The sequence below is a fragment of the Ambystoma mexicanum genome, chromosome 2q, assembly GCF_040938575.1.
Source record: "Ambystoma mexicanum isolate Mex_15411 chromosome 2q, UKY_AmexF1_1, whole genome shotgun sequence".
Taxonomy (NCBI): Eukaryota; Metazoa; Chordata; class Amphibia; order Caudata; family Ambystomatidae; genus Ambystoma; species Ambystoma mexicanum.
The window spans coordinates 1,406,643,782-1,406,659,546 of NC_090924.1; the positions used below are offsets into that span (position 1 = coordinate 1,406,643,782).

General features: G+C 43.2%; 1 protein-coding gene across 7 annotated transcripts in view; it reads left to right on the plus strand.

Moving 5' to 3' along the window:
- The window catches only part of TBC1D5 (TBC1 domain family member 5), a 2,783,701-nt gene that overhangs the window by 2,530,288 nt on the left and 237,648 nt on the right, over positions 1–15,765 (plus strand). For all 7 annotated transcript variants that reach the window (XM_069648897.1, XM_069648892.1, XM_069648893.1 and 4 more), the window contains one exon: positions 9,958–10,057. In XM_069648897.1, coding sequence (XP_069504998.1) covers positions 9,958–10,057 — 100 coding nt within the window. The remainder of the gene's footprint in view (positions 1–9,957; positions 10,058–15,765) is intronic.

Here is a 15,765-nt window from a genome sequence, read left to right on the forward strand (position 1 = left end):
CCTCTCTTTACTGTGGCGTATATATTTCTAGGAAGCTATGATAAAGTAAGCATGAGAAGTGTTATTACATGGTTAGATTGGCCTTTTAGTGCAGCCATTCTAGGTAGGTGTTACTGTAGCCTTTTTTAGTGTGAATCAAACAAATCCTCTCAGGAGAATAGCACAGGGGCAACGTGCTCGCCTTGGAAGCAAAGTGACACGGAACAACACGGGTTCGATCCCCGTGTCCATGCTTAGAAACCTCTGGGTATTAAGCACGTTATAAATAACCTATCATATCATACAGCAAACATAAGCGTATCTGGCCTACATTGTTGAGCTAGTTTTGACATGTTTTCTTACTGTGGCATTGCATGTCTAATAGCAATGTAGTAAGGCAGCTCAGCAGGTTGAGAGCTTGCTGCAGCAATCTGGGTGATTTTCAGGTCGCAGGTTCGAATCCCAGCGAGCCCAACTCAGCCTTACATTCTTCTGAGGTTGCTAAATGAGTACCAACTTCAGCTGGGTTGATAATTGTATGTAAATATGTGCTACATATTGGTCTTTTGCGAAAGTGATACATAAATAACAGATCATCATGAATTAAAGAATTAATGCTCCTGTGCACTGTAGTGACTTGAATCTATTGAATTTTTGGATACTGTATTATCGCAGCAACTGACAATGTAGGGGCTCTACTTACATATTGACAATTCCTGACTGCAGCTATAATTAGCATAATATGGAAGTAACTGGCCATACAGTGCTGAAGTGGCATATCTATGGCAGTACCTCGGCCTACGTTAATTCTATTGGGTATAAGCCTATCATTTCATAACCCATCAATGGCATATGAAGGCAGCACTCTTTTTAAAATGTGGTTGGTATCTGAAATTGTAAATTAATGTACTTTCGTTTTTTATGCCCGCAAGTCACCTTCTATGATGTCACCAGGGTTAAAGAGGAAATGACGCTGTCCGGGTCAAAGATCATATGACATCACTTTCTGTGATGTCATCTGCTGTGTGATGTCACGTGCTCTACCTCAGGGATTTTGTTGATCCGACGTCCCTGATGGTTTACTTAAGAATATTACATCTCCAGCCCAAACCTGTAGAGCCAAAGGCAAATTAATAGGAACTGATTGATGGCTGCACACACACACACACACACACAGGTTGAAAGCTGTGCACACATATGTAAATTGCAAGTTGCACACACATTTACATTGAAATCTGCACACATATTTTCAGAGATTGCATACAAACGTAAGAATCCCCTGCGCCACATTTAAGTTGGAGAAAACATTTTGGTCTGCAAATGGTGTGTCTCATTGGGGGAACTGAAGACTGTATTTTGATTCAACGAAGCAGTAATATTATGCCTCCTGTTGTGATGCCTTTGAGAAGTTGAGGATGACATGCAATAGAAGAGTTTAGAATGCCTATTATCTTTTAGAGTATAATGTATACCCAGAATTGATCATGGAAATGAATACTTGTGTGAATTGATATTAGTGAGATTCATGCAGACTAGTAAACGTTTATTTTGGTGACCAATTGTTTTTGAGGCTATAACATTGTAGTGATTTCCTTTGTATTAAGCTGGAGACCACTGGGATGAATCTGATGATGTCATTACTCCTTTCCCAGAGGTGGTAATAGTAAACACTTTATTCAGTTTACACCATTTACAAAGTAATAGAATACACATGTCAAACATACATATTCAGACTTTAAAATAGACTAAAAAACATACAAATCTGGAAAAGTATTTAAATACAGAGAATGCCAAGTTAAAATACATAAAACCTGCCGAGTTATGTTATATAAAAATGTCTTCCTAACCATTTTAAAGAGGCATTTACATATTCACAGTGGTCCGAGATGAAACACATATCATCACAAGACAGGATGAGCAACATTGCCTCAGATACTGATCTCACATTATTACGTATAAAGTGACAGCACAACCACTGCCACCTTAAGTCCAATAGCATGTTGCAGACTAACAGAAAATGAAGTAAATCCTTGATAGCCCCCCAGGAACAATGCTTATTTCCTTTCCCAGAGGTAGCCTCTGTTTATGTGGCTGGGGGCGGTAGTCGCTACCTGATCCTGACCATGGAGCTGGCTATGCGAGGGAGGGTCACATGAGGGGCGGTGCCCCCTCTGGTGGATGGACAGGCATTATCAGTTGAGACATGGTAGGCCCTCCTTTCCTTTTAGGGATAACCCCTCTATTCCCCAATACTTGATGGCATAATGTGGCAACCCCCTTCAACATCCTACAAATGCTGCTGACAGAACTTTTGATCATTTTGCATCTGGTAAAACAACATGTACTGAGACGAGGAAGAGAACTGCCATGACAGAGTCTGAACCATAATGCGCAGTCTAGTGTTGTGAAGGATGTGATTGGTCCAAGACATTTTCCAGCCTGGCGGTGGTAATTTAAATTAGCTGCTGTGAGAAAATGAGAGCTTCTTTTCCAAGCGTCAGCTTGCAGACCAACGAGAGACGCAGGATGCAGTGCAGAGCAAATGGTGTCCCAACCCGGGAGCGAACCGCGGTGGCAGGCGAGTGGAGGCGGTGACCCAAGCACTCCTGGCTGGTCGGGCTGACCACGAAGCAGACCGGACTGAGAGCCATGGCTGCAGAACACTGCGGGTGGGTGAGGAGAGAGGTCAAGAGGCTAGCTCTGGACCAGCCGCGTAGTGAAGTGGTGCTGGTTTACTGTGGAAGCGCATGAAGAAGGAGGTTGCAGCGGGATCTGGAAGCCAGGACGGGCTTTGGTCTGATGCAAGTAGCGAGAACGTTCTGTGCCGCTGACTTGGGAAAGCCGCTCGAGTCCAGCAGATACCGAGGCGAGTACCCGAATGTGTACGTTTGCAATGAGCGAACACATACATTGAGGGGAGAAGGGGAAACCGAAACTGAGGCAAAGAGACCCTGAAAGAGTGAATTGGTTGCCAAGAGCGGGGAAGAGAGTTATCCTCATTGGAGTCAGTGTCATTTCATCGTCGTAGTACTTTATAGTAAAGTAATTTGGCAAAGATCCATGCTCCCTTGTACTGAATGAGAAGAGAAATTGCAACATGAAGCCCTGGCAGGAGAGTATACCAGGAAAATTGTGGATCTGGGATTCCCACCCATAAGGAATTGTATAAGAGAACCTGGCAGGGGAGTACATCAGGTGTTTGCGAGTCTGGGACCCACACCCAAGTTGTGTCATCTTTTGACAGAGAATCCCAAGGAAGAACTATACCCTTAAGAATTAATTGTATTGAATTTGGGACAAGGCCTGGGGAACTCCCCTGGATTGAATTGCAATGCAAGAGGAGAGAGCTATCCTCTTGGGCTATGAAGAACTTGGTTATTCTTTGAACTTTTGCTTCGGTGTGAGAATCCTGGGGAAGGGAATCATTGCCTTTGGAACTGTGAACATTATCCATTTGGAACTTTTTTGGGAGTTATGCCTTTTGTTGAAATTTTACATTTGCACACTTTCTAAGCCAAATGCAACACCCTTGACACCTTAGAGTTAGATTTAGAATCCAAGGGCTACGATGGAATTTCGGACACAGGACTTCTTTGCTTTGGACATATTGACACTTGACAGACCCTTAGTTTTGGTCAAGGTAGGGAATCCGAGATTAGGTATAGTGTGGCATTTTCCAACCCTTTGATTGTTTAATGAAGGTTTATACCTCCTGATACAACTTTTGTTTGAAGTGAACTTTGATTCTTTAAATACATTTTGAGTTTTGAGAAATCAGTCTGTTTTTCTTATCCCGAATTGCGGGGTGGGACTATACATCAGGGACATGAAATTAGACATGTCACCCTAATGTCAACCTATAATTTTTAACGTAAAAAAAATGTAAATATTTCTACACGGGGAAGCTAAATCTAATTACGTTTTTGTGCAAAGTTTTGTGGGATTTGATGAACGTGATATTAATTATATAATAAAATAGATCGCTTTTTCTGATAGGATTCAAGGGTCCGTCTCACCCATGGTTATTTTAAAGTAGGCTCCAAAAGCGAGGAATCAGTGTAGCTACTACCATGCACCATGAACACAATGACAGCTTTTTCATCTGTGATTGGAAGATTATTTTCAATATTTTATTTGATTAGATTGGCATTGCACAAACTGAATAGAAACAACATACAATCCAACATATTATTTGTCAGCTCTCTATTGGTCCGCTTTTATGTAGCTATGTTGTCTTTTTAATTGCTTCAAAATTGATGTTAATTATAGGCGCATCAGTTTGAGTTGTAAACTGTTTATTTTTAAATGAAACTATCCTTATTCACGTACATCATGAAATATTGACTACATGTGCTTTTTCTTTACGAATACCCTCCTTAGCTGGTCCCACAATTGAACCACAGCACTGAGTCCAGGTTTCTAGAGTTTAAAAATTCTTCAAAGCATGTTTCCTTTTCTCTCTGAGCAATTCTCACTCTTGCCTCTCATGGGCCATGTGAACAGCCTGAATCAGAAGCTTCCAAGATCTCTTAGTGGGCTCCATTGGGTACAGAATGCAGCTGACGGGCACTTGAGAGTCAACAGCCGACAGCACATCACCCCTGCCTTGAATTATGTACTTACTTTATATACCATGAAGAAGTGCCCTTGTATACACTTTCCGTCTTGGGGTCTGTGGTTCTGCACACACAAAAAACAGAGATATTTTGGGATAGAAAGTGAGGCTTGTGCGAATCCTGTGGTGTCTGTGATTTCAGGCTACAAGTACCAGAGTCCCGAATGCTCCTATGCTTCTATGTGATTTGTGGCTGTGACATTGGTGTATGTTTGATCCGTGAGGGAAAACCCTAAAATCGGTTCCAGCCCTGTAACACAGGAAGAGATGCTCAATTTGAATGATTATGTAATACAGCTAAATATGTATTGGTGCTGTGGGTTCTGTGCATTTACAGCACTGCTAAAGTTGCCATGTGTCTGGCTGGCTGCTCTGTGTGTCTATATGGTGTAAAGGTCCATGGTCAGTTAAAGGATTAGTCGATTAGCTTGAAATCCGATAAAGGGAGATTGATTGAGTTTAAGGCTAAGCTGAACCAGTATTCTTCCAGGCTGCTTTTAGGATGAAAACTGAGGACCTGCCGCAGTATTTTCCGTCTGGATGAAGCATTTTCGTTCTTTGGGGTTTTGTTCAATAATTGTGAGGTGATGACAATCTCATCTGTCTGATGGGGAGAAAATAAAGGGGAGACTGACCAGACTGAGTCCAATCTTCAGGTGTCCTTAATCAAGTGTTTGGTGCAGATGTTCTTGCACATGTAGTTCAAGTTGACCCGAAAGGGGACATCTGTATTCGGCCCATGTTTGGGAGGCATGCTACTCTGGTAAGGCTTTGAGTCCAGGTTTGTGGGGACCATTATGTTGTCCACGTCCGAGAGCTCCTGTCCTGCGCGGCGGGCTGCTAATTAGCCTGTTATGGTGTTGTAAATAGCCATGTATTGAAAGAGTTCCTGAAGACTAGCTGGTGATCTTCATGGTGCCGTCACCTGGGCATCCAGTGTCACAGCTTGGCTGACAACAATGAGGTGGACAACAATACTACTTGGAGTTTTCCATTGAAGCGTGGCACAACTACTAAAGCCGCAAGTCGAGCCAAGTTCTCTAAGCAGCTTGAAGAGTATGAATTTCTTTTTGACAGATAAAGGGGCAAGAGATAAATATCCAAGAAAATAACATTTTAAGTTCTGCATATTGCTCACAGAACCTACAAATATTGCTCCCCCATAACCTCAGAAGTACACTCACCATAAATTGAGGCTGCTATTAGAGCTCAGACACATACTGGTTGTGCCCTATTTTCGTACAATGTGGACAAGAGGAGCCAGTGCTTTAACAGAACAAGGTGCGCAACTATGGAGCTGTCTGTGCCCTGATTTCACAGAACAACCCAACGCAATCATTATTAACTCTCTGTTGGTACCTCAAAAACTGGTTGTGCAGAGGTAACTGCTTACATGGTCGCTGTAAAGAAAGGGGAATATATTGACTCCTTTTTTCCTTTTTCCCCAAATAAATGGTTTTCTATAATGCTTAACATTGCCCTGGCCACCTTACGAATCATAAGTCACTTGTCACCGTTTTGTTTTTTGCTCTCCTTTTTTGTATTCAGGATATCCAATCTTGTCTGGTGCCCTGTGTGAGAAACCTGAAAGTGTCTCACCCGCTAGACCCCGGAGATCTGTCGTCCAGGAGGCCAGGACACGGCCATCGCTAGTGGATTCAGTTCCTGAGGGTGGACGAGTGGGGGAGATCACCTTTCCGACACAAACACTTTCCTACACAATGAAAGACAATGGACTAACACCAGAGCTGTTACCCTGACATGTCCCAATACCAGGGACAGAGTCAGGCAATTAATAACAACTATAAACACCTGACGACCCTTTCCATTCCCCACTGGGATAAAAGGCGGAGCACAAGAGCACACTTGAAGCAAGGCCGAGCGCACAAGGAGGCAGCTATTCCGGACCGACAATTCAAACGGAGAAGAAAGGTGGTGAGACGGTAAAGGACGACAAGGAGGGAAGTGCCCTTGCCCTTTCCAACCCAGGCCTGCGAAACCTCTGTGAAATTATTTATAAGACTGGGAGATACAGCTGACGTGTGGGGAAACAGATGTCAGCGTGCACGGGATCCACCCATGCCGATAGTCAAGGCAGGGAGATGCATTTGCTACTGTGGTACTGTCCAGAGAGAAGAAACGTGAATGAGTTTAGCACAGCCGGTGAGTCGTGGAGAGCTGATAGTAAGCCTAACTGTGTTGGGCCGAAGGTTGCAAGCGGCAACACATTTATAACGGCAAGGAACTTGTGAACAAAGGACTTCTGTGTTTCTAAACTTACAAGAAAGCCCAGTGAAGGGCAAGCAACAGAGTGGACAGGCACTGTAGGAGTACTCATTCGAAGGACTCTGGCTAGCCCCTTTATCGTACTACAAAAAGTAGCAGAAGGCCTTAAGAGAGGCCGGCGTGAGGTGTCGGTGTGGTCCTACAAGGGTCACGTCAAATACCTTTTACAATCGAAAGTCTCTGACCTGTTGCCAAAGAACGCTAGGGGAAGCAAACCCTGCTTTCTGATAAGATGAACAAATCATGAACGGCATTAGAAAAGTAAAGTGAACTTTGTGATCGAATGGCTATGTGAACCCGACAGAGGGATGCCAAGGGGAAAGCGAACAAGAGTGAATCCTGCGTTGTGATAAAGTGAAAAAGAACTGAGTGAAAGGCCATAGTGAACCTGAACCTGAAGACCCGTGATGATTTATTCCAGGAACATTTTGTTTGTTTGTTTTGTTGACACATCAGGTCCTCTGAGACAAGAGACTTTGTGTGAAAGAGACTTGGCCACAGAAGGCCTTGATATTTTGTAAACTAATTGTAACCTTGTGCTGGCGAGGCCCAAGAGTTTTCTGTGCTCAGAAGTCCCGCCTTGTCCCGTGCTAAAAACGTGGGGAAGGAAGACCCCGCCATACCATCCTAAGTTATCATTTTGAGAAGACTTCTTTCTTTTCTTGTGAACATTAACCCACACTATTTTGTAACTTCGTTGTAAGGAATGACAATAGTTTTCATATAAGCACTTTTTTATTTGACAAGAGGCCATTAGGACTGCCTTATTATTATTTGATGGTTGTAGCTTGCTCCCATCTTAGATTTAAGTTTAGATTAGGCATTTATCTCACCCATTATACTGTTTAATAAACGCACTTGAACTGTGATCACTTGTGTCTGTCTTTACTGTTGCCACCATGAGTTCCCTACACCCGTGACGATTCACATGATTTTGTCACTTCTCCCCAGGAGGCTGTTCTTCCATGTGAGGCTATGGGAGGTGAGCCCGTTACGCAACATTTCCCCTAAGTGTGGTGGTATTCATGGCCTCACAAGGAGAGACTTCCCTCTTGGGGGTAGGGAGTCTCGTTCCATGAAGGAACCCTTTGATCCTCTTTCTTATGAGACCCTGAGACCCTCATTGTCCCAAGAAGTCCGACCTGAAGTAACTACTGGTTGCTATTGTAAGATCTCTTCTTTTACTCAATCAAGATCAGAAACTACTGTGAAGGAAGAGGAAGAGTAAAGGAAACATGAAGAATGGCAAAAGGTTGGAACCCAATAGTACTGAGTCGAAGAAGAGTGATAGAGCAGTAACAAGTACTTCTTCAGTGAGGATTGCCAGAACTGGGAAGAGTTGGCCACAAGGAAGCATAAAGATTATCTCTTAGAAATAACGGAAGGGCTCTGATCCTCTGCTTGGAAAGACCCAGCAACAGAGGGTAAAAACAGCGGAAGGACTTGCTAAAGAGAGAAGCCGGCATCTAGCCTGCACAGCCCGGGAAGCTCAATCCTGGAAACGAGCAGGTCCTGCAAAGAAGCTAGTCCTTGGTCGAGGGGACGACAGGAAAACATCAGAGGGTACTCTGTAACTCCATGGAGGACCGTCCCACTAGGAAGCTGGAGGTTAGACTGTAGCGTGACCTCTAGGAGGTGGGCCATGTGGTCCATAAACTGCACTGACAAGCCAAAGGCTCAGCAGAGCCATAAACGCACACAAGAAAGTGGACAGAGAACACGCCGTGAGTGTTTACAGAGAATGCACCAGCCTGCAACCCCAGCAAGCTCCGGTGACGTTCCCCCATCAAATTCTAGGTAACAGGAGCAGCGGGAGACCAAGTAGGGGTTGGGGCAAAGTAAAGATTGCTACAGGAGTGCTCTCCCTCATCACAGTGATTGTGAGAACCATAACAGAAGAAAAGATTGCTATGGGAATAATCTCCCTCGTCACAGTAATTGTGAAGTTCATAAGAGAAACCAAGAGTGGTAAGGGAGTAATATCCCTAGTCACAGTGACTTTGTAAACCCTAAGAGAAGCCAAGAGTACTACGGGACTAATCTCCCATGTCTCAATAGCGGGAACAAAAACCAAGAAACCGGTACAGAGAATATATGAACAATGGTTAAGGCAAGAACCATTTTGGATATTGATAGCCGCTAGTCATTGGACACTTGGGAAAGACGAAAGACCAAAGAAGTCCCTTTGAGGAGCTGCAGGGGCTAATCATAAATGTTACAAGAGACTATAAGAAGATCAGTCACCACGGCTGAGCCAGCCAGCCCAGGAAAGGGGAGCCATTTTCCTGAGCCCCTTTTTGTTTTCTGAATACCTTCTGATTAGTGGAGGGTCAGATGTTGGTTGGTTTATGGACAGAGGGCAGCATTTTTGCTTCCGACAAACCACCCTGTCGACGAGCACCCTAGTCAGAGTTCCGTTAGGTAAGGCAAACAATTTAGTATAAGGAACGGTAGGTCTTTTTCTTATTATTTTCAATAAAAGCCTTGCGTAAAATGCCACTTCCTTCTTCTTACTTACCGCATGCCCTTTCTAGTAAACATCAAGGAATTTCCGAGGGTTAGAATACAAAGCCATGTTACTTTCTGCTTAGGGTATTCAGTGTTAATGCCCACCCTCACATTCACCTAGAGGGATCCGTCCCCTTTCATGGGTGAACAGATTAAAGCAGTTCATAACCAACACACAGATGTAATGCTACAATTGTTGTTGCACTTTTCTACTGTATCTCAAATTTATTTTAGGTGGTAACGACTTTGGGTGGGTGCTCTTTTACATATTGTGTGAATAAAGCGGGTTAAGTGAACATGTGTAAAGCACTTGCTGGAGGATGTTGCCACCTGCAACCCATGTTTGAGAACTGCCAACCCAAAAACCTGATAGCCCACTATACTTGGAAAGCTGCACCCAAATTCTGGCATGTGGCACCTTGCGTGAGTCGCCACCTGTGTGAGCTTCCAGTGGCACAGGAGCATTTGATTTGGATGCTGTTTGACATACCAAACAATTGCCACTGGGCCATGCACCCAGCATGCCCACTTGCCCAAAATGCTCATGACCTGTATGTGTTCCTTTTCAGGAGGAGGAATTGGAGGCCCAGATCTCATTTCTTCAAGGGCAGCTGAATGACCTTGAAGCCATGTGCAAGTACTGTGCCCGGGCGATGAACACCCATCTCGGTAAGTGCTTCCTTTTGTGGGGAACAATTCCTTTGTATAGTAGCAATTGATATATTTTGTTTTAGATTTGGCCTGGCATATGGTTAGGTGAGGAAATCTGTCCAGGTCTTTGTGTGCATTGGTCACGTGCATTATAGCTTTTACGTCGTTCTGTTTTCTATTTATTTGTTTCAAAAATGTAATTTTATTTTTTTTTGTAAAAGGTATGCTCACCTTTTACTTTCCTTCCAGAGGGGTCTGTACATTAGCCCAGAAGAATCTTCCTGTTTCTGGAATTTCATGTACAAAGACAATGAGGGAAGGATAGTGTGTATTGCCATGAATGTACAAAATTCGATATACCGTTTTTGCAACGTTTGTGCTCTTAATGGGGGGATGGATCAATCTTTGTCTCGCCGGATCAGTTTATACAGAATCTGGGCCAACACAACCTCCTCTAACGGGGAGATTTTGATGTTACATTGGATCTGCTGTTGGACAGAAGTATTAGCTCACCATGTTCTGAGGCTGGGGTTAAGCGTAGAGCTATGAAAGATCTTATGCTAGAGTTCCAGTTAATTGATGTATGTAGATTGCTTCATCCACAAGATAGTGGTTATACATTCCATTTTGGGCGTCATAACACATACTCGGGTACTGATCTTCTTTGGACATCTGGTGTGTGCACACAAAATGAAAAGGGGGTTGGGCATCGGCAATATCTTGATTTCAGACCATGCACTAGTATTAATTGAGATGTCATTAACCTTCCCAATGCTGAAATCTAGCTTCTGGAAAATTAACATTATACTGCTTGATAATGTAGATAATGTGGACAAAATTGTGGAGGAAGCAAAGTTTTTTGTTGCAAAGAACTGGAAAGATGAAGTGTGTGTGGTGTCTGTCTGGGAGGCATTTAAATGTTACATGAGGGGTATGCTGATAGACTTCTCAGGTAAAAAATGGAAGATGGAAGATGAGGGATGAGGAGGTGAGGTTATTGAAAGAGGAAATTAATAAAATGGAAGCACTTGGTATGGTAAACTCCACTGCATAATTGCGTTCAGAATTGAATCGCAAGAAACGTAAACTAGAAAAAGTGCTTTTGGAGAAGGCAGAGAGGCTACCATTCAGGGCAAGATGTAATTACTATGCAGGTGGTGAGAAGTGTGATCGGCTACTGGCTCATTGGCTAAGGGTCATGGAAAGTGAGAGATCGATAAGTGCAATTATAGGGATGTCGGGAGTAACAACGTATGAGCCAACAGAAATCAACAAGATCAGAAAATATTCCACAAAACTGTATATGAGGCGAAAATGATTGGAGAATATTTGAAGGATTACATTGAAGACTGTAACTTAATGAAAATAAACTATGAAAAGAGACTTAGTTTGGAGTCTGATCATAGTGTAGAGGAACTAAAGAGAGCTGCTTGTAGCCTGAATGCAGGGAAATTTCCAGATGGTCTACCGGCGGAATTATATAAGGTTATGCGGGATGTGATATATGAACTAATGCTTGCAATGTTGCACTCTTCAAGTAGTAAGGGGTTATTTCTGTCCACTACTAGACACACCCCTATTTCTCTATCTCTGAAGAAAGGAAAGCCTGCATTGGGCTTGAGTAGCTATAGACCAATAAGCCTGATTACCACGGACAATAAAATATTCGCAAAGGTACTGGCTATGCGATTGGAGCACATGTTAACTGAGATTATTGACCCAGGACAAGCAGGCTTAAATCAAGGGGAGACATGCATCAGAGAACATGTGCAGGCTGGTCCTGACCTTGTATGCAAGTCAACAATTGACAACAGATGTGGTGGTCCTGTCTCTAGATGCAGAGAAGGCATTTGATTGCATATAATGGACCTTCTTGCAGACAGTCTTGAAAGGGTTTGGCCTAGGTGAAACCCTGCTTCGGTGGATACAGCTGTTATACTCCAAACCCACTGCCAGTGTGAATATGAATGTTCTGTCATCCGAAGGTTTCGAGCTGGGAGAGATATGAGACAGGGAGGTCCACTCTCGCCATTGCTGTTCGTCCTCTCAATGGAACCTTTAGCAGATAGGATCAGAAGGGATCCATTAATTGAGTCCAATTCGGTGAGGCATCGCAAAAGCTGTGGTGATATGCGGACGACATGCTGTTGGTGACACATGGTGTGGACAAATCGATTCCAGCAGCAGAGCAACACATAGACACATTCCACGACTTTTCCGGATACAAGATTGTAGAGATGAGGCAGGAAGGCAGGGATGGAGAAATCAAAAATTCCTTTATTCAGGTAAAAGGATGAAAGGAAAAAAAAATGAATAACAGGAGATTTTTGTGAGTCTTCTTCTATATGGATGAGGCCTCCTCTTAGTCCTTGTAGGCCCAGAGAGTGTCTTGTGCGTCTCTCTCTCCGTCAGTCTGCCTGTTCTGAAACAGTGGGAAAAGAACACACACAATCCCTCATCAGTCTCTTTCTTATATAGGGGTGAGACAGCAGTCAACCAATCATGAGCAGCGTTGTTACTACATCTATAGAAATCCCCTGAAGCCCCACCCCCTTTTCCACTGATCGAGGTTTGCCACTGTGCCTCCACCCATGTCCTCCCCTCTTGGACCCGGTTGCTGTTCGGAAGACCCACAGGTGAGTCCATCACGTAGCATGCGTGGGGAGGGGGTATCACTCCAGCCTCGTGATTGAGGTCGGTGTTTTCTGATTCATGGACTTCGGGTATCCCCGAGGTGTTAGACAAGAGCGTTCCGCCGTGTGCGGCGTTCGACTCCCATTCGGAATCAGGGTTGCCGGGTTCTGCCACGTGGTTGGACCCTGAGCCGCGGACGCCGTTCCTCTGCAGTTCGCGGCTGTGGGAGGGTGGCTGGCGGCCGCGTTCACAAGGTTCACGGCGGTCCTTAAGCTCACGGCGGTCTTTGGTTACCGTCAGGTGGTTCTTGGTCGACAGAGGGTCTTCCATGTTCACAAAGATAAATTGGTCAAAATCACAAGCCAAGGCGGCATTAGAGGGATGTCCAAGTCGGCAAACAAGTGGCTACGGTTTCAGTTGGTGTCCAGAGAGATTGAAATATTGGAACATATGGTTTACTAGAGATGTAGATAGCATGATGGAAGTGAATCTGAAAAGTATGCTAGAGAATCCGAAGAAAGACATAGATAGATGGTATGAATTAAAGCTGAGCCTTTTGGGGAGAGTTAACGCTATCAAGATGACTACTGCTCCGCGCATAAATTACATCCTGTCTATTGTTCTCCTATCTGCAAAGAAAGAAGAAATGAAAAAAATAGAGAGTATGATACAATCTTTCTTATGGGAAGGAAAGCAACTGCGCTTGAAGTTGTGGAAGCTACAGTTACCAGCTGAGAAAGGAGGGTTGGGAGTCCCAGACTTTAACAAATATCATCTAGCTTTCACAGCCAGACAATGCTTCCTTTCATTGAGGATTAGACGGGTGTTTGGACGCAAGCAGGGATAAGTAGATGTATGTCACTTTCACTGAGGGTGCTTTTGACATATTTAGATGGAAATGGATGTAAATCACATCCACCAACCAGATTCTTGTGGGAATGTTGGCATAGTCTTGCTAAGTCGACCAAAGTGAATGTGTTCTGTTCCAAAAATGTGTCATTATGGCTGAACCCGGAGATTGAGTTGGATGGGAGACCACTGTTCTGGGCAAATTGGTTCGTGTATGGTATCCGGTGCCTTGGTGACCTATTGAAAGAGAAAAACTGGATCACATTTAGTGGTTCTCCTGCTGAAAAGGTGCTGAGAGACTGCTCATATGCAGAAAATCAGAGACTAAAGTGGTCAATTGGCGAGAGAGTCCCGGATGAAAGCAAAGACTGTGCAAACTGGCTGAAAGACTTTAAAATGGCGGGTAATATTGCTTCAAAGGTCTATCTATCAACACCTGGCTTGATATAAGGAGGTTAACAAAGATCTACTTGGAAAATGGTCAGAAGCAATAGGTTCAGAAATGAGTGTGCATAGATGGCAAGATGTATGCAGGAAAGTGGGCATGACATTGTTGAATCTTGGAGAAAGGGTAAGACGGATCAATATTTTAAACAGAGTATACTGGACTCTGCATAAACTCCATGAGAGGGTTTGTTAGATTCTGAGGCATGCTGGATGTGAAAACATATAGTGGGCACATTTGAACATATGTTGTGGGAGTGCAGCGGATCGAGGGTATTTTGGAAAGAAACTGCAATAAATATTAACAAAATTTTGATGTTCGATATTGATTATGATTATACAAGCATTGTCATGGGGGAGGAGGATCTAATAGCGGATTTGTCATACCTACAGAGGTGCTGGTTCTTCAAGGCATCACTGGGCATGAAAGAAATTATATTGTGAGAATGGAAAAATGAGCAAGCACCCTCGGCCAATTCCTGGCTGGTTGAAATTTATCGAATGTCCTCAATCGAGAGGCTGATTATGTACAGGAATAAGAAGAGAAACCAATGTGAAGGAATTTGGGGGAGGTTTCTGGAGCTGTTTATTTGAACTACTTTCGATGCATTTAATCCGGAATCTGGTTATTGTTTGGAGAGAAGGTGTATAATTATTTGAAAATGACCATCAATAGTGATTGTGGAAGGATTGAGTGGTGTAAATAGTTCAAATGTTCACTGTACCTGTCAGGTAAGAGGGTGGGGGATCTGTATATATATATATATCTGTACAGTGTCTTTTTGGTTGTGATAGTTGTTTTTCTCTCAATAAATATGTGAATACAAAAAAAGAAAAAGTTCTTATTCTCGGATACAATGGCTATTCCGGTGCTTTTTAAAAACCTACTGTAACATTGATGGTGTTTGCTAAACATACCCCGATAAGACGACAACAAGCATGTCAGACTATACCACACTAATGCTTCCTAATGAGGGTCAAACGTGTATATTGTTGTCTAAATCTGTGAGAGTTGTCTGTTTTGGGTTGATAAAGTTATGTAAGAAATGCTGATGCCATATAAGACGAGGACAATTTGCTAGAAGAATAATCATGCTTTTAAACTACTTTTCGTGCCCACAATGCACGAAAAGCTCAGTGGCTTTGAATTTGGTGTGAATTTCCAGGGAAGGCTACTGGATTGGGATGTGGCATGTGTGGATTTTTAGATGAAATGTTCTATTCTCCGAAACCCGTGATAGTTTGGTGCTTTTTTAAACCACCTTGGCATTGATGGTGTTTGGTAAAGATACCCAGATGGTCCAATCACAATCATGTCACACTATACCACACTGATAATCCCTAATAAGGGTCAAACCTTTATATGGTTATCTAAATCTGTGAGAGCTGTCTTTGTTGGGTTAATAAAGCTATGTATGAAATACAGCTGCCGTATAAGACAAAAACAATTTTATAGAGCAAAAAGCCTGCCTTTATAATAGTTTTCATAACCACAAGGCAGTGCTCAGTGACTGACTTGGAGGTGAACTTCCACGATGGCTACTAGATGAGGGTATGTGGCTTGTTAGCTAAAACCAATTCTACCATCATGTTAACATATTTTTCTACCATCTTCGATATCAGCCTCGATATCAGCAAACAACTCAAAACAATTTCTCGGTTCTCTTGATACTTTTGTTCTTGCTATCACAATGCTTGTGGGTGATTGGTTAGGTTTCGTTGTGGTCTTGCTATGTGAGAAACCAAGAAACATGACTAACGCTAACATTTGCTGGGTTTTGATCGAAATAACACTTGAT